Here is a 21,330-nt window from a genome sequence, read left to right as displayed (position 1 = left end):
TGTGTAAATGTACCACAGGTTTTTGATCCACTTGTTTACTGATGGGCACTTAGGTTGCTTCCAACACTTGGCTATTGTAAATTGTGCTGCTATGAATATTGGGGTGCATAGGTTCCTTTGAGTTAGACATAAGTTGTGACACAATAAAAGTCCTAGAGGAGAACATAGGCATGAAAATCTCAGATAACCCACTCAGCAATTATTTCACTGATATGTCCCCTAGACCAAGGGATGTAAAGGAAAGAATAAACAAATAGGATATCATCAAAATATAAAGCTTCTGCATGCCTAAAGAAAACAGCATTGAGATGCAAAGAACCAACCATATGGGAAAACATATTTGCAAATGATACCTTGGACAAGGGTTTGTTCTCCAAGACATATAAGGAACTCAAATGACTCCATTCCAAAAAGGCAAACAACACAATTAAAAAATGGGCAAGACAAATACCATATGATCTTACTTATAAGTGGAACCTAATCAGTCAAACAAACAAGCAAGCAAAATATAACCAGAGACATTGAAACTAAGAACAAACTGGTAGTAAACAGAGGGGAGGTGGGAGGAGATATTTGGGGGATTAGAGGGAAGGGTTGTCAAGGAAAACGTGTAAAGGACACATGGACAAAGACAAAGGTGGGTAGGATCAAGGGTGGGAGGTGGGGATGGCTGGGGTGGGAATGGAGGAGTGGTGGGTGGAAAATGGAGACAATTGTACTTGAGCAACAATAAAAAATAAAAATAAAAATAATGTGCAAAGGACTTGAATAGATACTTCGCCAAGGAGGACATACAGAAGGCCTGGAGACATATGAAAAAATGCTCAGCATCATTAGCCATCAGAGAGATGCAAATTAAAACCACAATGAGATACCACTTCACACCAGTGAGAATGGCCATCCTAAACAAATCAAAAAACAAATATTGGAGAGATTGTGGAGAAAAGGGAACCCTAGTGCACTTTTTGTTGGAATGCAGACTGTTTGTGGAAAGCAGCATGGAATTTCCTCAAAATACTAAAAATGAAACAGCCTTTTGACCCAGCAAAACCACTGTTGGGATTATGCCCTAAGAATCTATAGGCAGTTCTAAACACACACGTGTGTGTATATATGTGTATACTTTGTGTATATTCAAGGTTTTTTTAAATTTTAAAATTTTCCCTCCTCAAACACTTCCATAACTCCTTCAATAGCTCTAGGGCTCTGGCTACTAACTCTATACCATCTGAAGAAACTGAATTAAGATCAAATTTATGATTCTATGTATATAAGTTTAACCATTTATTGCCCTGGCTGGCGTAGCTCAGTGGATGGAGCGCGGGCTGGGAACCAAAGTGTCCCAGGTTCGATTCCCAGCCAGGGTACATTCCTGGGTTGCAGGCCATAACCCCCAGCAACCGCACATTGATGTTTCTCTCTCTCTCTATCTCCCTCCCTTCCCTCTCTAAAAAATAAATAAAAAAAAATTTAACCATTTATTGATGTAATGTTAAAGCATTTCACTTATTGTAGCTATTTGGGCTGGGAGTAAATGACAATAAAGTTTTTTAAATTATATTTTTAGTTATAGTTGACATTCAGTATTATTTTACATTAGTTTCAGGTGTACTGAATAGTGGTTAGACAGTTATCCAATTTACAAAGTGATCCCTTTGATACAAGCACTTCATCTGCCCTTCCATTCTAAATGATAGCTTTGCTGGATAAAGTAATCTTGGATGTAGGTTCTTGCCTTTCATGACTTTGATACAAAGTTAATACAATATTACTGACTATATTTTCTATAATGTACTTAACATCCTTTTGACTATTTTTGTACCAATTTGTTCTTCTTAATTCCTTTGCCTCTTTCAACCAAGCCCCACAATTCCCATCTCCTATGGCAAACAAATTTTTTTATCCATTTGTCTATTGATGGACATTTGAGTTGGTTCCATATTTTGGCTATTATAAATTACACTGCAATAAACATAGGGGTGTATGTATATTTTTGAATTAGTGTTTCAGATTTCTCTTGATAAATATCCAGAAATGGAATGGATGAGTCAGGGGTGGTTTTGTTTTTGATTTTTGAAGAACCTCTGTACTGTTTTCTGTAGTGGCTGAACCAATTTGCAATCCCACCAACAGTTAATTAAGGTTCCCTTTTCTCCATATCCTCATGAACACTTGTTTCTCAATTTATTGATGACAGTTGTTGTGACATGTATGAGGTGATATTTTATTGTGATTTTATTTTTTAAAGTATATTTTATTGATTATGCTATTACAGTTGTCCAATTTTTGCCCCTTTTATTCTCCTCTGCCCTATACCCACCCTCCCACCAGCATTCCACCACCCACCTTAGTTCATGTCCATGGTTGCTACATATAAGTTCTTTGGCTTCTCCATTTCTCACACTATTCTTAACCTCCCCCTGTCTATTTTGTACCTACCACTTATGCTTCTTATTTCCTGGGGCTTTGCCCCATTTTGCCTAATCCCCTTGCTGGTAATCCTCCATGTATCTCCAATTCTGTGATTCTGTTGCTGTTCTAGTTGTTTGCTTTGTTTTTGTTTTTTAGGTTCAGTTGTTGATAGTTGCGAGATTGTTATCATTTTACTGTTCATAGTTTTGGTCTTCTTCGTTTTCTCAGATAAGTCTCTTTAACATTTCATATAATAAGGGCGTGGTGATGATAAACTCCTTTAACTTGACCTTATCTGGGAAGCACTTTATCTGCCCTTCCATTCTAAATGAGAGCTTTGCAGGATAGAGCAATATTGGATGTAGTTCCTTGCCTTTCATGACTTGGAATACTTCTTTCCAGCCCCTTCTTGCCTGCAAGGTTTCTTTTGAGAAATGAGCTGATAGTCTTACAGGAACTCCTTTGTAGATAACTGTCTCCTTTCCTCTTGCTGTTTTTAAGATTTCCTCCTTGTCTTTGATCTTGGGTAATTTAAGATTATGATGTGCCTTGGTGTGTGCTTCCTTGGGTCCAAATTTTTTTGTGACTCTCTGAGCTTCCTAGACTTCCTGAAAGTCTATTTCCTTTGCCAGATAGGGAAAGTTCTCTTTCATTATTTGTTGAAGTAATTTTTCAACTTCTTGCTCTTGTTCTTCTCCTTCTGGCACCCTTAGGATTCAATATTGGAACATTTAAAGTTATCCCGGAGGTTCCTAAATCTCTTCTCATTTTTTTTTGAATTCTTGACTCTTTCTTCTGTTCCGGTTGAATATTTATTTCTTCTTTCTGCTCCAAATCCATGATTTGAGTTCCAATTTCCTTCCCTTCAGTGTTGGTTCTCTATATATTTTTCTTTATCTCACTTTGCATAGCCTTCACTTTTTGCTCTATTTTGTGGCTGTACTCAAGGATTTCTGTGAGCATCCTGATTACCAGTGTTTTGAACTCTGCACCTGAGAGGTTGGTTATCTCTTCATCGCTTAATTCTGTTTTTTGAGTTTTGATCTGTTCTTTCATTTGGGCCATGTTTCTTTATCTCAATGTTGCTGTTATGTTATAAGGGGCAGGACATTAAGTATTTGCCTGGTCAGGGCAAAGTACATTGCTACATTGTGGTACTGCATGTGGGGGAGAGGTTAGAGAGAGAAGAACGCTGCTTTCAGTCACTTCCCTCCCAACCCACAAGCACATTGGACCCTTCTGGTGCAGATTCCCAGGTGGGTGGGTTTGTGTACACTCTAGGACCCTGTCATTCTCTCCAAGAAACTCTCCTGTGATACTGTAAGTTTCTCCTGTTGCCGCATCCCCCACAGATTTTTGTAGCCAGAGGTTTTAAAGCTTTTTTTTCCCATGCTGGAACCATTGGTTGCATGGTCTGTCTCACTCCCCAGTTGTTCCTTCCAGTTTATTTGCATGCAAATATGGGACCACCCATTCCTTCAGCTCTTGCCTTGCCACTTGTCCTCTCTTCCCCCGCTGCCTGTCACCCGCCCGCCCCCCATCAGTCCACAGCTCATGGGGTCCACGGCATTGTAGCTGAGATGAAACAAATTCACATGGACTACCTAGTCCTGCGGAGGAAAAGGGACGGGTGGCTTCTCTCTCAAGAGGGGAAAAAGACTCAACCCTTGCCTCAACAGGGAAGATGATGCCACTAATCAAATTATAGAAGAAGGACATTTACAAATGCAAAGGGAAAAGTGGTTGAACCAGTTGCAATCCATACTGGGGAGGTTTAGCACAGACTTTAGGAAGTTACAGTAAGCACTTGCTGCCTCAATTCAGGATGAGGGAGCTTTAGCAAAAGCAAGTCTCAAAGTGGCCTAGGTACAATGCAGGCCTGATTGCCCATGGGAGAACCTATCCATGGGTGTAGATCCTATGCATCTCTGGGTGGGAGCTGGGCCCACACCACACAGAACGGTCTCCTATACCCCCCTTCCTAGCAGTATGAATGAATGTTTCTTCTTTTACTCCTTGGTTGTTGGACTTCCATACTGTTCGAATTGTGGCAGTTCTGGTTATTTTTTGTTTTTAAATTTGTCATTGTCTTTTTTTTTTTTTTTTTTGGTTGTGTGAGGAGGCAAAGTGTATCTACCTATACCTCCATCTTGGCCAGAAGTCCTTATTGTGGTTTAAATTTCTAACGATTAGTGATACTGAGCGTTTTTTCATACACCTATTGGCCATCTGTATGTCTTCTTTGGAGAAGCATCTACTTAGGTCCTCCACCCATTGTTTTAAAGGTGATTAAATTTTTTTAAATTATTGATTTGAGAGAGAGAGGAAGGGAGAAAGAAAGGAGAGAGAGAGAGATTGATTGAGAGATCAATTTGTTTTTCCACCTATCCTTGCATTCATTGGCTGATTCTTGTATATATTGTGACAAGGGATCAAATCCACAAGTTTGGCATATCTGTACAATGTTCTATCCAACTGGGCTACCCATCCAGTGTCCTCTGCCCAGTTTTAATTGTACTGTTTGTGTTTTTCATGAAGAGTTGCATGAGTTCTTTATAAATATTGGATATTAACCCCTTTTATCATGTATCATTGGCAAATATCTTCTCTCATTCTGTTAGGCTATCTTTTCATTCTGTTCATGGATTCCTTTGCTGTGCAAAAACTTGTCCCATTGGGTTTTTTTCTTTTGTTTCCCATGCCTAAGGAGATATGTCATAAAATATATTACTAAGAGTAATGTCAGAGAGTTTACTGCCTATGTTTTCTTTTAGGATTTCTATGGTTTGAGTTTTACATTTTTATCTTTAATTCATTTTAAGTTTGTTGTTTTATATGGTATTGGAAAGTGGTCTAGTGGTTTAGTTTCAGTTTTTTGCATGTATCAATCCAATTTTCCCAAGACCATTTATTGAATAGAATGTCTTTAACCTATTGTATCTTCTTTCCTTCTTTGTCATATACTTTTAGTTCATGTAGTTAGAGTTTATTTCTGGGCTTTCTACTTTGTTTCATTTATCTATATACCTATTTTTATACAAGTATTGTATCATTTTGACTACTATTGCCTTCTAATATAGGTTGATATAAGTTGCATGATACCCCTAACTTTGTTCTTCTTTCTCAAGATTGCTGTGGGTATTTGGGGCCTTCTGTGGTTCCATTTACATTTTAGGATTTTTTATTCTACTTCTGTGAAAAATGCCACTGGCATTTTTTGCCATTGTTATTTTGATAGGGATTGCATTGAATCTATAGATTGCTTTGGATAGTATGGACATTGTTAAAATGTTAATTCTATCAGTGAGCATGGTACATGTTTCCATTTATTTGTATGTTGTTCAAATATTTCTCCAGTGTCTTATAACTTTCAACTACAAAGTTTTTACTTCTTTGGTTAAAGTTATACCTAGGCATTTTATTTTATTTTTTTTTAGGATTTTTATTTATTTATTTTTAGAGAGAGGTGAAGGAAGGGAGAAAGAGAGGGAGAGAAACATCAATGTGTGGTTGCCTCTCATGCATCCCTCCACCAGGGATATGGTCCACAACCCAGGCATGTGCCCTGACCAGGAATTGAACCAGCAACCCTTTGCTTCTCAGCCCCATGCTCAATCCACTGAGCCACACCAGCTAGGGCCCTAGACATTTTATTTTTTGATGCAATTATAAGTAAGATTGTTTTCTTGTTTTCTCTTTCTGATAGTTCATTATTGGTATACAAAAATGCAACTGATTTCTGAATATTAATGTTGTATCCTGCTACTTTACTGCATTTACTTATCAGTTCTAATAGTTTTTTTGGTGGAATCTTTAGAGTTCTCTATATGTAGTAACACGTCATCTGAAAATGAGAGTTTTACTTCCTCCTTTCCAATTGGGATGCCTTTTATTTTTTCTTATTGCCTAATTGCTTTGGCTAGGACTTATAATACTAAGCTGAATAAAAGTGGTGAAAGTAGACAAACCCGTCTTTTTCCTGATCTTAAGAAAGGCACATTTAGTTTTTCCTTGTTGAGTATGATGTTAGCTGGGGGAGGGGGGGTTGTCATGTATGGCCTTTATTATATTGAGGTATGTTCCCTCTGTTACCACTTTGCTGAGTGTATTTGTCATAAATGGATGATGGATTTTGTCAAGTGCTTTTTCTGCATGTATTGATATGATCATATGATTTGCATTCCTCATTTTGTTTATGTGGCATATTACTTTAATTGATTTGCAGATATTGAACCAAACATTGCATCCCAGGAATAAAGCCCACATGATCTTATTTTTTGTATTGCTGAATTCAGTTTGCTAATATTTTGTTGAGGATTTTTGCATCTATGTTCATTAAGGATATGGCCCATAATTTCTTTTGTAATGTCTTTTTCTGGTTTTAGAATCAGGATCATGATGGTTTCATAAAATGAGCTTGGGATATTTTCCTCCTCTTGAATTTTTTGGAATAGTTTGTAAGATTAGGTGTTAATTCATTTTTGAATATTTGGTAAAATTCACCTGTGAATCATTGGTGCAGGATTTTTGTTTGTTAGGAGTTTTTTTATTACTGCTTTCATTTTGTTGGTAATAATCTGTTCATATTTTCCGTTTCTTCTTGATTTGGTATTGGAAAGTTGTATGTTTTTTAGGAATTGACCCATTTCTTCCAGATTGTCCAATTTCTTGGCATAGAGTTGTTCATAATATCTTCTTATAATCCTTTATATTTTTCTGTTGTCCATTGTCACTTCTCTTTTTTCATATCTGATTTTATTTATTTGGGTCCTCTCTTTCCTTTTATGAGTCTGGTTAAAGGTTTATCAATCTTGTTTATCTTTTCAAAGAACCAGCTCTTGGTTTCAATGAACTTTTATATTGTTTTTTTAGACCCTATTTTGTTTATTTCTAATCTGATCTTAATTATTTTACTTCTTCTTAACTCACTTTGGGCTTTGTTTGTTGTTGTCCTTCTAGTTCCTTTAGGTATAATATTAGATTGTTCACTGGAGATTTTTGTTTGTTTGTTTTTTGATTTAGGCTTGTGTTGGTATGAATTTCCCAATTAGGGCTGTTTTTGCTGTACCCATAGATTTTGGGTCATTGTATTTTCATTTTTATTTGTCTTCAGGTATCTTTTGATTTTCTCCTGATCTCATTGTTAACACATTTATTGTTTAGTAACATGTTATTTAGTCTTTGTTTGTTTGTGTGCTTTTCACTTTTTTTTTTTTGTACTCGATTTCTAATTTCATACCATTGTGGTCAGAGAAGGTGCTTGATGGGATTTAAATCTTTTTAAATTTACTGAGAACTGTTTTTTTGCCCAACATGTGATCTATCCTGGGAAATGTTTCACTTGAACTTGAGAAAAATGGGGTTAAATCTTCTAAAAATATTTAAATCCATTTGCTTTAATGTGTCATTTCAGTCTGCTTTTTAAAAATTGATTTTCTGTCTGGAAAATCCATTGATGTCAATGGAGTGTTAAAATCCCTTACTATGACTGTATTATGGTTGATCTCTTCCTCTATGTCCTCTATCACGATTTACTGTATGTATTTAGATGCTTTTGTGTTGGGTGCATAAACGTTTACAAGGGTTATATACTCTTGTTAAATTGATCCCTTTATCATTAAGCAATAAACTTTTAAAATTACCTCTTTGTGAGAGTATTTCATATGTTGCCTGCCCCAACTGAAAGATAACCAACTCATGCTGGCCTGGTCAATTAAACATAACATCTGGCAGAATCTACCACATGGCTCTACATCAGAATGGGATGGAAATAACAAATCAAAGTTATAATTTATGTCAGGAATCTTTTACTATGTTCTTCTCTTTGTTCCATAGACATTTAAAATGTGTTTCTATAACATTTATTTGGACAAATAAGGAGACATATTTACTTTATTGAAAAATAGGTTTATTTAAAAATGAGGTGTCTTTTTGTATATTAGTTGCTCTGACCAGATGAAGGACAGATAATATAAGAGATTCATCAGGGCAAAAATAAGCCTTACATAAGTTATTGAAACTCATTACTCTTTTTTTAAATATATTTTATTGATTATGCTATTACAGTTGTCTGATTCCCTCCTTCATTCCCCTCCAACCTGTACACCCTCTCCCACCCACTTCCCCCCCTTTAGTTCATGTCCATGTGTCATACTTATAAGTTCATTAGCTTCTACATTTCTCATACTATTCTTACCCTCCCCCTGTCTATTTTCTACCTACAATCTATGCTACTAATTCTCTGTACCTTTTCCCCCCTCTCTCTTCCTCCCACTCCCCTGATGCTAACCCTCCATGTGATCTCCATTTCTGTGGTTCTGTTCCTGTTCTAGTTGTTTGCTTAGTTTCTTTTGGTTTTGTTTTAGGTGTGGTTGTTAATAATTGTGAGTTTGCTGTCATTTTATTATACATGTTTTTTTTATTTTCTTTTTCTTAGATAAGTCCCTTTAACATTTCATAAAATAAGAGCTTGGTGATGATGAACTCCTTTAACTTGACCTTATCTGAGAAGCACTTTATCTGCTCTTCCATTCTAAATGAAAGCTTTGCTGGATAGAATAATCTGGGATATAGGTCCTTGTCCCTCATGACTTGGAATACTTCTTTCCAGCCCCTTCTTGCCTATAAGGTCTCTTTTGAGAAATCAGCTGACAGTCTGATGGGAACTCCTTTGTAGGTTATTGTCCCCTTATCTCTTGCTGCTTCTAGGATTCTCTCCTTCATTTTTACCTTGGCTAATGTAATTCTGATGTGCCTTGGTGTGTTTCTTCTTGGGTCCAACTTCTTTGGGACTCTCTGAGCTTCCTGGACTTCCTGGAAGTCTATTTCCTTTGCCATAATGGGGAAGTTCTCCTCTATTATTTGTCCAAATACGTTTTCAATCTGTTGCTCTACCTCTTCCCCTTCTGGTACCCCTATAATTTGGATGTTGGAATGTTTAAAGATCCCCTGGAGGTTCCTAAGCTTCTCCTCATTTTTTTGAATTCTTATTTCTCCATTCTTTCCTGTTTGGTTGTTTCTTTCTTCCTTCTGGTCCATTCTTTTATGGTAACCTGCATTTGTTCATCTAATTTGCAACCAAAATCAACCAGGTCTGTGAGCTTCCTGATCACCAGTGTTTTGAACTGTGCATCTGATAGGTTAGCTATTTCTTGGTCGCTCAAAAGGATGAGTTCTGGGGCACTGATTTGTTCTTCTGTTTGAGCCATCTCTCTCTCTCTCTCTCTCTTTTTTTGGCGGGAGGGTCTTGTTGCTCCTGTTATGGTAAGGGGAGGAGCCTAGGTGTTCACCAGGGCTGGGCACCCCAGTTGCTAGATTGTGACGTTGTATGTGAGCGCAGGGAACAGTGGCGGTAGCTCCGTTCTCTGTGGGACCTCAGTCCCTTCCTTGGGATCCTGGGTTGCAAGCTCTGCCCTGCTCCACAATTGCTGCCTCACTGGGTCTGCCAGCTGCCGCTTGCATACTCAGGGTCCACCCACTGAGATCTTGCATGCCCCAGATGCCTAATGCACCCAATTCTCCTTGTTCTCTGCGCCCTGACCCGTGCCGGCTGCTCATTTCCGCCCCTCCTATTGGTCTGGATGAACGGGTCTATTTCAACTTCTTGGCTGTCTGACTTCCATTCAGATAAATTTTCTGTCAGTTTTGGGTGTTATTCTGCCTCATTGTTGTTGTTCCCATCTTGGTTGTGCGTGGAGGTATGGTGCATCCACCTATGCCTCCATCTTGGCTGGAAGTCATTACTCTTTTTTAAAAATGATTTTATTAATTTACCTTTAAAGAGAGGGCAAGGGAGGGAGAAAGAGAAGGAAAGAAACATCAATGTGTTGGAGATACATTGATTGGTTGCCTCTTGCATGCCCCCAACTGGGGGCCTGGCCTGCAACACAAGCATGTGCCCACAAGCAGGGCTGAGTATGACTTGAACTGGTGACCTTTTGGTTTGCAGGCTGGCACTCAATCCACTGAGCCCCACCAGCCAGGGAGAGACTCATTATTCCTAATACATTTCAAGTTCTCTTTTGAAAGCAATAAATATTTTTTTCCATCTAACAAATAAGAATATTCCTTGTTAATTTGCTGGCAGCTATTCCCCCTAAATAAAATGAACTCTCAAGGCCACCATGGTGTGTGTGTCCACCTGTCCCAGCTCCTCATCTGCCATTATGTGAGTGGGAAAGTGTTATCATCAGGAAAGTTATTCATTGGGCTTTTCATCTTCTTTTTTAAAAAATTAGTTTGTAAAAGTCTTTTTACAGACTGATATGTTTGCAGTACATACACATGTGTGAACTGCAGCTAGCCACTGCTAAACCCAGAATATGTAACTGAGGAACAGCCTGTGGAACATGGAAGTCACATGCAGGAATATGAATAGAGACAGTTCATGACTTTGCTGGAGATGCTCACCCTGGAGGAATTTTAGCGGAACACTTGCATTCTCATGTGTACAAGCAGATGGTAATGTGCTGCCAAAAGTCCAACAACAGGCTCTGTGGAAAGCTTCTTAAAAAGCCCTGAGATGACTCTTGCCAGTTGGATTGAGCCAGCTTCAACACTCACTGCCCATAGGGTGTAAAAGGTGACCTTCTCTGGAGATGGGAATACCAAAAGGCCATTTCGAGAATATGTATGTGTTATTAGAGGCAGGGATCCTGTAGAAAGAATTAGATAGTGACCCAATTGTGCCCAGGCAATACCATTCATTCTCCTCTGGTGACAACAGCAGGGACTGTTGGCCTAGCTTGGACACAGTCTTGGTCCAGGTAGGAAGTACCATAGAGGTGCTGCCTTGCAGGGAAGGCTCATTCATGCCCATGCTGGACCCCCTGCCTAGAGTTGGGGCTGCAAGTCTTGCTCTGTTTTGTATGAAAGGTGTCTCAGTTCATTAGGTAGTAACATTCTAAATTGGTTTCACAGCACCTACACTGCAATACTAGAATGAAATTAATTTACAAAGCATTCACTTACATATAAAAAGGAAAAAAATGACAATTAAAATCAGACTTGTTACTCTTCTGTTCAGTCGTTTGATCTGGTGCCTTTGTAAAATGGATGGTCAGACAAAGGTATGGCCTGCTCCCCTCACCTGGCCAGCAAGCACTAATCATCATGGGTGTCCACTGTCATGGGCTAACAGCTCCCATTTTGACATGAAGTGTAGAACATGTCCTAGCCAGAACACAACAGTGCATGTGATGGGCTCAGAAGAGGAGATTTAAGCTACAAAGAGCTGCAAGAATTTTCTTATGGTTAGCCTGAAGGATCTACTCTGTGAAACTGGGTGGGTTAACTATAAGTGCATCAACAGCATTACCATTAGCAAAATAAAGAGGGATTATTTTTTTGTTGCAGGGTCCATGGACACCTACAGCTTTCCAGAAGGGAAAGTGCACATGGCCCCTATGGGAGAAGCCCCCGCATACGTGAATACCCAGCACTTCCCTCTGCAGGCTGGACCAGCTGCAGGAAGCAGCACAGAGAGCAGCCCCAGGAAGGACCTCTTTGACATGAGTGGGTTTCCATTTACCTTTAGTTTACTTTTCTTTTGAGGTTGCTTTCTACACTGCTTTTTATTGGAAATCTGGGCAATTACTGAATTTTCTATTAGCTGGGTTTTGATTAACAATGATGACTAGTGGCACTTTTCTGGGTTGTGATTGGACTTTTTAAGGCTTTGAACTTTGGTCAACCTTTGCTTTGGGATTACATCCCTCTGTGTTGTCCAGTGACAAAGTAATTTCCCCCTCTTTTTGGCATTAACTTACCTCTTGAAGATCTGCACATGTACTGATACAAACAATATACATAAATAAATACACTCATTTATTTATTTGCTTAAATATATTAATTGGCTGTTGTGTACAAAGTTATGTCTCAGTTGCTGAGGATGCCAAGGTGAAATGGTATGGCCACTGTCCTCACAGAGCTCTTAGTCTACTGAGCAAGACCAATATAGAACCAATAAATGGCAGCACACCCTTCTTGTATGCATGCACATGCTTGCCTTCCCTCTCATTGTTCTCTTATAATTTCTCTTTCTCTACAACTACAGATCTCTTCCCTTATTTCATTGAACACCTAACATGTGTCAAGTAACATTGTACTCACTGGGTATATTACAGGGAAACAAAGCAAAGTCCCAATTGTCATGGACCTGAAATAACCACTATGTATTATCTGGTAGTAACTAGTGGTGGCTCTCTGAGCCTCTGTTCCAGTTTTAATGATGTCTCACAACTGCAGTTTAGTATTTGTATTTGTGGTCAAACAGTTTTACTGTTTAATTTATTCAATTTATCAGTGAATCCTGGCCCCAGAGCCTGGGGAGAGTTAGACTGGCCTGGGGTTTGAGATAGGGAAATTGAGAACTGGAGCCAACATCTTCTCATCTATCAATTTCTACTCCTACTCCTCAAATTCAAGAAGAGGAGACAAAAGGACAAAAGGGCTCTAAGAGGCTAGTATCTATAGAAAAGTATGGAAAAATAAAGGCAGCACTCTGTTTATTTTGAGTCATTAGTGCTAAATAATGATGGTGGTGATGGTATGATGGTGATGATGGTGGGGATGATGATGATGTTACAGAAAGAGTATAATAAAAATTGTCAACTTCTCCAGGTAATTAGGAAAAAGATAGGGTAAAGAATGAAATAAAATTGTAACCAATAGTTTTAACTTCTTTTTCACTCCAACTATATAAATGATTTAAAAACTGTCAAAATGACATGATTTTTATTTCATTCACCTTATTTCTGCCCATCCCCTACTAACAATAGGTCTTACTTTACAGCACTTAATGAATATTTATAGAGTAGCAACTATGCCAGGAATAATGTAGGGCTTCAGGCATATAATTGTACCCAAGAGAAGGCTATTCTTATTCTTGTGGTGCTTGCATTGTACTGGGTTGGCAGTGTGGCCCCAAATTATAATACCACATATTTGTATGGCACTCTATATATTTTTTCAAAGTGCTTTTGTACAATTATTTATTTGAAAATCAAACACTGAGGTTTCGTTAGATGTACCTGCTGACTTATTTGCCTCTGACATTTGTTGATGTTGGAGCAGAAGTCCTACCATTGGCCATGCCCTGTAGGGAAAGGCATGTTCTGAAGAGCCTGAAGTCAGCTCAACCTCAGCCATGCATACAAAAGCTTTTTCCACAGGGAAACAAGTGAAGGTCAAGGGGAGGTAAGGCTCCTTGTCTGGGGCAAGTCTCACAGGGGGAATCAATAAACATCAATTTTATTTTCTTTTAAAAATTCACCTGATACAAAAATTTTGAAGTAAATATTTGATGGGTTGTGTTTAGCTTTTGCACAAAATCAAAATCTTGCAACTCATCGTTTCCTTTGTGTATTTCCTTTAGTTTGGCAGGTTTTTATTTAGAAGAGGATGTATTTGTTAAAGAGGCTAGCTAATGTTCCCAAAACAGTTGATGCTGTGTAATATGCACAGTCCCCTGAGGCATGCAAAACTGAAGTCATTCTAACCAGCTAGAGAAAGGGTGTGCTCGAATCCTTGACAAAGGCACAGCACTCAGCTGCCTTGGGAAAGTAAATTTATCAGAAGGATTCATGCCAAGATTTGGGCTGTGCTTTCAAGTGCTTGTTTTGATGAGTCTCATTATATTGTCAGCCTGTCATTTGTTTATAGTTCCTTCTTCTGGTAGAGTTGCCTTTGCATTTCCATCACTCACATTGTACTGTTTATCATTTGCTCTTCCTGGGTTCACCTGTTGCTGGCAAATGCTGATGGCAGAACCTTTTGAAGATGCTCTTAAGAACCAGCTCATGGGACCAGTGCTGAGCAAGGCTGCCTCTGTGGAGTGCATCAGCCCTGTCTCACCTACAGCCCTGGATGCTGTGATGCTAGAAGAGCTGAAGGCTGAGCCTTGGTACCAAGGTGAGATGAGCAGGAAGGAGGCAGAGGGGCTGCTGAAGCGAGATGGAGACTTCCTGGTCAGGAAGAGTACCACCAACCCTGGCTCCTTTGTTCTCACTGGAATGCATGATGGCCAGGCCAAGCATCTTCTGCTCGTGGACCCAGAAGGCACGGTGAGCATGGTGACTGCTTTCTATCCTCTTCCCTCAGGTGCCTGTGATGTCCAGATAGTCAATCATTCAGAACCATGAGCCCCAGGCACAAGGTACTAATGCTTTCAAGCCAAAGCTGGGCTACCAGAGCTCACAGTCATGGCCCCTACAATTTATAAAACTTGGAAAATCACCAGGGCACAGGCTGAGAGCCTTAGTTCTTCTTTAATTGTTCAATTATAGTTGTCCCCCTTATCCGCCATTACTGTCCCCTATCCCACCCACTTCCCCTCCCATGTTCAATCCTCCCTCCACCCCTTGTCCTTGTCCATGGGTCCTTTATACATGTTTCTTGACTTGAATTCTTTAAAATAAACAGAAACTGATTAAGTTTTTCTCCCAAATACATTCATAGTGGACAAGGAGGTACACAAGGCTCCTGAGCTTTTAATACTTTCAAATATTTTAAAAAGTTGAATCCCAGGCTTTTCTTTGTAGGTGGTAAGTGGGATGAAACAGTATGTAATCCCTGCTCATTAGTGTTGTGCCCACCCGAAGAAGTGATGCCGTATGACAGCAAGCTCAACAGCACAGCTGGGTCTCAATGATTCTGTGACTTTAACTAAATATCCCATCATCTAGTCAATAAATATATCTGACATCATTTTGGCACAATCTAAGATTGCTAAGTTTAATAATTATAATTATTTAACCTAACCATTGAGTAAATTCCAAGATTGTTGTTTAAAATCTTTTATCCAGTGAAAACAAAGAAGCAGGTGGAGTTATCCAAATCGTGATTAAGAACATTGCATTTTTTTATTGCTAAGTAGAGATGAAGACTTAGTCTTCAACTGCATGTGGTGAACATAATTTACTTGTATGTTTCTGGGGAGGGGCAGTGTTACCTGAGATGATTTGTTACCTCAGGTGTCTAGACTAAGTTGACCACACACCTCAGCTCTCTAGACATTGTCTCCACACCTCCTCTTCCTCCACCACCTGGCCACCACCTCTGTGAATGTAAATGTAGAGCTTTCCAATTTGCCATCTTTCATTGTGTGGAGTTTTAAAAAATATATGAAGAGTGGGGAAAATATATATGTTGTGTTTATACATATAAAAAATTTGCCAAAGTGATATTGTACCACAAATTCCATTTCATCTCTTTCTTTTTCCCCTGGGCACATGTTTCTGAGGTCTGTCAGTGGTGACTTCTATACAATGAAGCGTACCTTGGGTATGTGGCCTGCGCTCCCTATACATGGTCCACACATAACTTCCTAAACTGTCTGTGAAGACCTGAGGCACTGGAGACACTACCAGATCTTGTGCCTGTTCTCCTGTACCCAGGACAGTGTCTCTGGGGTACATTCTTGGAGTGGAGAGTTTGTGGTCACAGAATATACATGCATTTAATTTCACCATTGTTTGCATTTGCTTCCAGAAGGGCTGTACTACCTACATGAACATCAGTGGGGCACAAGGGGTCTCACATCCTCCTCTTCCTTGATGTCACCCCTCTGGTGTTGCTCTCCTGTTAGAACAAGTGATTGAAGTGGTGTCTCATTGTGTGCTGTGCAGTTTGTTGAATACACTTCATCCATAGGTTTCTCCTGTGCATTTTATGTTCCAATCTTTTCTCCATATTTCTGTTTTAGCATTCTTATGGGCCTTTTTTGTTAAGTTTCTCAGTCATAGAATTTCTATATGTACTCTTTCAGTTTTCCACCTATTGGATAATTTTGTCTGAAATACCTTTTTTTTTCTAGTTTGTGAAGATTCATTTATTTTTTCTGCATTTTTTAATTGTTCAAGTACAGTTGTCTCTATTTTCTCTCCACCTCTCACCCTGCCCTGCCATCACCACTTCCCACCCTTGATCCTAGCCCCCTTTGGTTTTCATCAAATAGAAGTATTTCTTTGGAATGTAGCCAAATCCATCAATTTTTCCCATTACAATTTATGTTTTGAATTTTAAAAGATTTCCTCACCTGCAAATCACAGATATATTTTTCTATATTTTCTCCTATGAGCTTTATAGTTTTATCTTTCACATTTGCAACTGTGGTTACTTTTGGAGATAATTTAAGATAGGGGCCCAACATTAAAAAAAAATCTCCATGTAGTGATCCAATTTTTTATCACTATTTACCAAGTAATTTACCTTTTTCTGTAGTACTGTTGCTCTTCCCATTACATACTAAGTTCCCTTTTCCTTTGTCATGGGTCTGTTTCTGCATTATCAATTCTATTCTATTAATCTCACAGTTTATTATTCCTTGTACAAATACCATACTGTGTTAGTCACTATGGCTTTGAAACTATCTTAATCTCTGGTAATATGAATCCTTCATCTTGATTCTTCTTGTTGTAAGTTGTGTTACCTATTTTCTAACACTTATTCTTTTTTGTTTTGATTTTAGATTTATTTTATTAAGTAAGTGAAAGAGAAAGAGAGAGAACAGGTTGGGGTTTTGATAGTATTTGCATTGAATTTGTAGATTAATCGGGAGGAGTTTGCAAGGTGGCAATGTTGTAGGAGGACCTTTCTCTCACCTCCACCCAGAACAAAACTGGAAATAAAACTAAATAGAGGGACAGTCACCCAGAGTTATAAACTGAAGACTACTGAAGAGGAGGAGCAGAAACCACCTCAAAACAGGCAGAAAGGGTGGGGATGACCCCAATCCAACAGACAGCAGGTCAAGGATACAAAGGGATAGTGTAGCTATGAAAGCTTTCCCTGAAAGGACTAAAGCCTGGACCCCAGACCAGGCTCCTCTACATAGAGTACCTACCAGAGCTGGGATCATCCACCTGTGTAGAATTCAGGGGTGAAAGGCAGCAGGGTATCTATCTGCTGGGGAAAGATAGAGCCCTGTGGAGACAAAGTGACATTTTTTAAAAGGATCCAAAGCACAAATTTCTCATTGGCAGCCACTCACCCTGGGCTTTGGGGAAGGGAGGGCACTGTGGCCTGGAGTCATCTGAGAGTCTAGAGTAGGAGGCATTAGTGAGAAATGTGGGAGAGCAGCTGCCAGGATCCCTGTGTGGGGTCATCCCCCTGTATTGCAGTAGCCATTTTTCTTGAGAAGAGCAAGCCCCTCCCAGGGGAATAAGCCTGTGGAAAAACAATTATCCCACCCTCTATTATCCCACTCATCACACCCTGGGGGATGTTTCTCTCCCCACCCTGTGTCTTTTTTCTACCACCCTACATCTTAATCCCTGCTGAGAAGACAGCAACACAGGCAGACTGGCTGGCGGGGGGGGGGGGGGGGGGGCGGGTGTTAGAGGGGTTCAGGGACTGGATTTGGGGCGTGACCATTTCCTGCACTTTCCTGAGAACTGGACTGGTGCTTCTGCCTTACAGGAGAGTGGATAGAAATACCTGATAGAAACACACTCCTGATTTCAGGCAGACCCAAACTCTGGACTCCAGAGACCCTACTTGTCTGCCTACTAAGGGCTCTACTCTGCCAAATTCAGGGACATAATCCAGGATATACTGAGATATGAGACTCTGGGGCAGTGGAACACACCCACCATCTTCCTTGAAGTCTAAATAGCACCCTGTCCCCTTATGGAAGATTCAGGGGTTTCATCCTCCCAAAGTTGCCAGAAGTCCTTTCAGGAAGCAGCTCTTTCAGTGACTAAATCTGACAGCCAATCAACAGTAGAGGCAGGTAGAAGCAGATCTTGTGGTACCTTAGGATATTTGCTGACCCACCTCTGGTCTTGTGCCTTGGGGCATAGCTTGGCCCCTTTCATGTGCAGCCAAGCCTGGTGGAGGCATCCACAAGCTGTGGGTAACTTGCAGCTTTGACCAGGCTTCTGGGGACCAGATGTGGACAGCATCTGACACTGGCTCACACAAGCTTCAGATAACATGGGAAGATATCCAAAGGGAAATCCCAGAAGGCAGGCACTACACTCTACTGAGATGAATTTCATTTTGTTCTTTTTCATTATTTTTATTATTTTTTCTTTTCTTTAAAATTTTCTCTCTACTTTTTCTTTCACATCTCATATTTTACTCTTTCCTCTTCATACTCTATTTTTTCTTTTCTTATTTTTTATTTTTCTCCTTTCTTTGTTCTTTTTTGGGGGTTTCTCTTTCTATTGCTTATTCTTATCATTTTTCTTCCTTCTTGCCTCTCCTAATCTTTTTTCTTTCTTTTTTTAGCATTTTATTTTTATTGTATTTTTCCATTAGCATTTAGCCCCCTTATACCTCACACCCCCCTGCAATCACCACACTATTGACTATGTCTGTGAGTCTTTTTTCCTTTTTGCCGAATCCCTCCACACCTTAACCTCCACGTCCTTAGCTATGGAGATAGCATCCTGCTTGCTATCTATGAGTCTGTCTCTATTTTGCTTGTTAGTTCTCTTTGTTCATTAGATTCCACATACGAGTAAAATCACATGGAATTTTTGTGACTGGCTTATTTCACTTAACACGATGTTCTACAGGTCAATCCATACTGCTGCAAAAGGTAACATTCCTTTAATTTTTATGGCTGAGTGGTATTCCATTGTGTTAATGTTCCATAGTTGTTTTATCCATTCATCTACTGGTGAACATTTGGACTTTTTCCATGTCTTGGCAATTGTAAATAATGCTGCAATGAACATAGGCGTGCTTATATTCTTTCAAATTACTGTTTTAGGTTTCTTTGAATATATTCCCAGAAGTGGGATCACTGGGTCAAAAAGCAGATCCATTCTTAATTTGTTGAGAAAACTCCATATTACTTTCCACAATGGCTGCACCAATCTGCATTCTCACCAACATTGCAAAAGGATTCTCCTTCCTCAATATCCTCTCCAGCACTTGTTTTTTGTTGATTTATTGAGGATAGCCATTCTGATAGATATGAGATGATATTTCATTGTGGTTTTAATTTCTATCTTTCTGATGATTAAGATGTTAGCAACTTTTCATATGTCTGTTGGACATCTGTATGCCCTCTTTGGACAAGTGTATATTAAGGTCATTTGCCCACTTTGTAATTGGGTTTATGTATTTTTTGTGTTGAGTTTTATAAGATCTTTAAAATTTTTGGATATTAACCCTTTATCAGATGTATTGATGAATATATTCTCTCATTCTCAGGGTTGTCTTTTTTATTTTATTTTTTATTTTTTTAATTTTATTTTAATCATTGTTCAAGTACAGTTTTCTCCCTTTTACTCCCATTCCAGCCCACCCACCCAACCCTCCCCACTTCCTTCCCATTACCACCCTCCCCCTAGTTTTTGTCCATGTGTCCTTTAAATTTGTTCCCGTAAACCCTTCCTATTGTCCCCTGAAATTCCCTCTTCTCTCCCCTCTGGTCACTGTCAGCCTGCCCTCTATTTCAGTGTCTTTGGTTATATTTTGCTTGTTTCTTTCTTTTGTTGTTTAGGTTTCTGTTAAAGGTGAGATCATATGGTATTTGTCTTTCACTGCCTGGCTTGTTTCACTTAGCATAATGTTTTCCAGCTCCATCCACGCTGTTGCAAAGGGTAGGAGCTCCTTCTTTCTTTCTGCTGCATAGAATTCCATTGTGTAAATGTACCATAGTTTTTGATTAATTCATTTACTGATGGGCATCTAGGTTGCTTCCAGCACCTAGCTATTGTAAATTGTGCTGCTCTGAACATCGGGATGCAAAGGTTCTTTTGTATTGGTGTTTTAGTGTTCTTAGGATATAGTCCCAGCAGTGGAATTGCAGGGTCAAAAGGCAGATCCATTTTGAGTTTTCTGAGGAAGTTCCATACTGTTTTCCATAGTGGTTGTATCAGTCCGCAGTCCCACCAACAGTGCACTAGGGTCCCCTTTTCTCCACAACCTCTCCAACACTTGTTGTTTGTTGCTTTGTTTATGATGGCCATTCTGACTGGTGTGAAGTGGTATCTCATTGTGGTTTTAATTTGTATCTCTCTGATAGCTAGTGATATTGAACATTGTTTCATGTGTCTTTGGATCTTCTGTATGTCTTCCTTGGAGAAGTGTCTGTTCAAGTCCTTTGCCCATTTTTTAATTGGGTTGCTTGTCTTCTTAGAGTTGTGTAAGTTCTTTATATATTTTGGAGATTAAACCCTTGTTGAGGTATCATTGCCAAATATGTTTTCCCATACAGTTGGTTCTCTTTTTATTTTGATACTGTTTTCTTTAGCTGTGCAAAAGCTTTTTATTTTGATGAGGTCCCATTTGTTAATTCTTTCCTTTATGTCCCTTGCTCTAGGAGACATGTCAGTAAAAAAGTTTTTACATGAAATATCTGAGATTTTCCTACCTATGTTCTCTTCTAGGACTTTAATGGTGTCACGGTTTATATTTAAGTCTTTATACATCTTGAATTTATTTTTGTATATGGTGTAAGTTGGTGCTCGAGTTTCATTTTTTTGCATGTAGCTGTCCAGTTCTCCCAACACCGTTTGTTGAAGAGGCTATTTTATTCCATGTTACGTTGCTGCTTCCTTTGTCAAATACTCATTGACTGTAGAGACTTGGGTTTGTTTCTGGGCTCTCTGTTCTGTTCCATTGGTCCATGTGCCTGTTTTTATGCCAGTACCAGGTTGTTCTGATTATCATGGCCTTGTAGTATAGTTTAGTGTCAGGTATTGTGATCCCTCCTACTTTACTCTTCTTTCTCAAAATTGCAGCAGCTATTCAGGGTCGTTTATGGTTCCATATAAATTTTTGAAATGTTTGTTATATGTCTGTGAAATAAGCCATTAGTACTTTAATAGGTATTGCATTGAATGTGCAAATTGCTTTGGGTAGTATGGACATTTTGATGATATTAATTCTTCCAATCCATGAACATGGTATATGTTTCCATTTGTTTGTGTCTTCCTTGCTGTCTTTCCTCAGTGTTATGTA

The 21,330-nt window shown here is 39.1% G+C and overlaps 1 protein-coding gene across 6 annotated transcripts in view; it reads left to right on the top strand.

The window, feature by feature from the left end:
- Positions 1-21,330, top strand: part of SHC3 (SHC adaptor protein 3) — a 238,300-nt gene that overhangs the window by 164,450 nt on the left and 52,520 nt on the right. For 3 of the 6 annotated variants that reach the window (XM_045833886.1, XM_045833884.1, XM_045833883.1), the window contains exons 10-11: positions 11,767-11,925; positions 14,179-14,483. In XM_045833886.1, coding sequence (XP_045689842.1) covers positions 11,767-11,925; positions 14,179-14,483 — 464 coding nt within the window. The remainder of the gene's footprint in view (positions 1-11,766; positions 11,926-14,178; positions 14,484-21,330) is intronic. The other 3 variants (XM_045833887.1, XM_045833885.1, XM_045833888.1) reach the window with 2 other exon arrangements.

Source organism: Phyllostomus hastatus, unplaced genomic scaffold, assembly GCF_019186645.2.
Source record: "Phyllostomus hastatus isolate PE091 unplaced genomic scaffold, TTU_PhHast_1.1 phas_contig_195, whole genome shotgun sequence".
Taxonomy (NCBI): Eukaryota; Metazoa; Chordata; class Mammalia; order Chiroptera; family Phyllostomidae; genus Phyllostomus; species Phyllostomus hastatus.
Note: the sequence above shows the minus strand (reverse complement) of the source record. Positions and strands in the feature narration are given on the sequence as shown.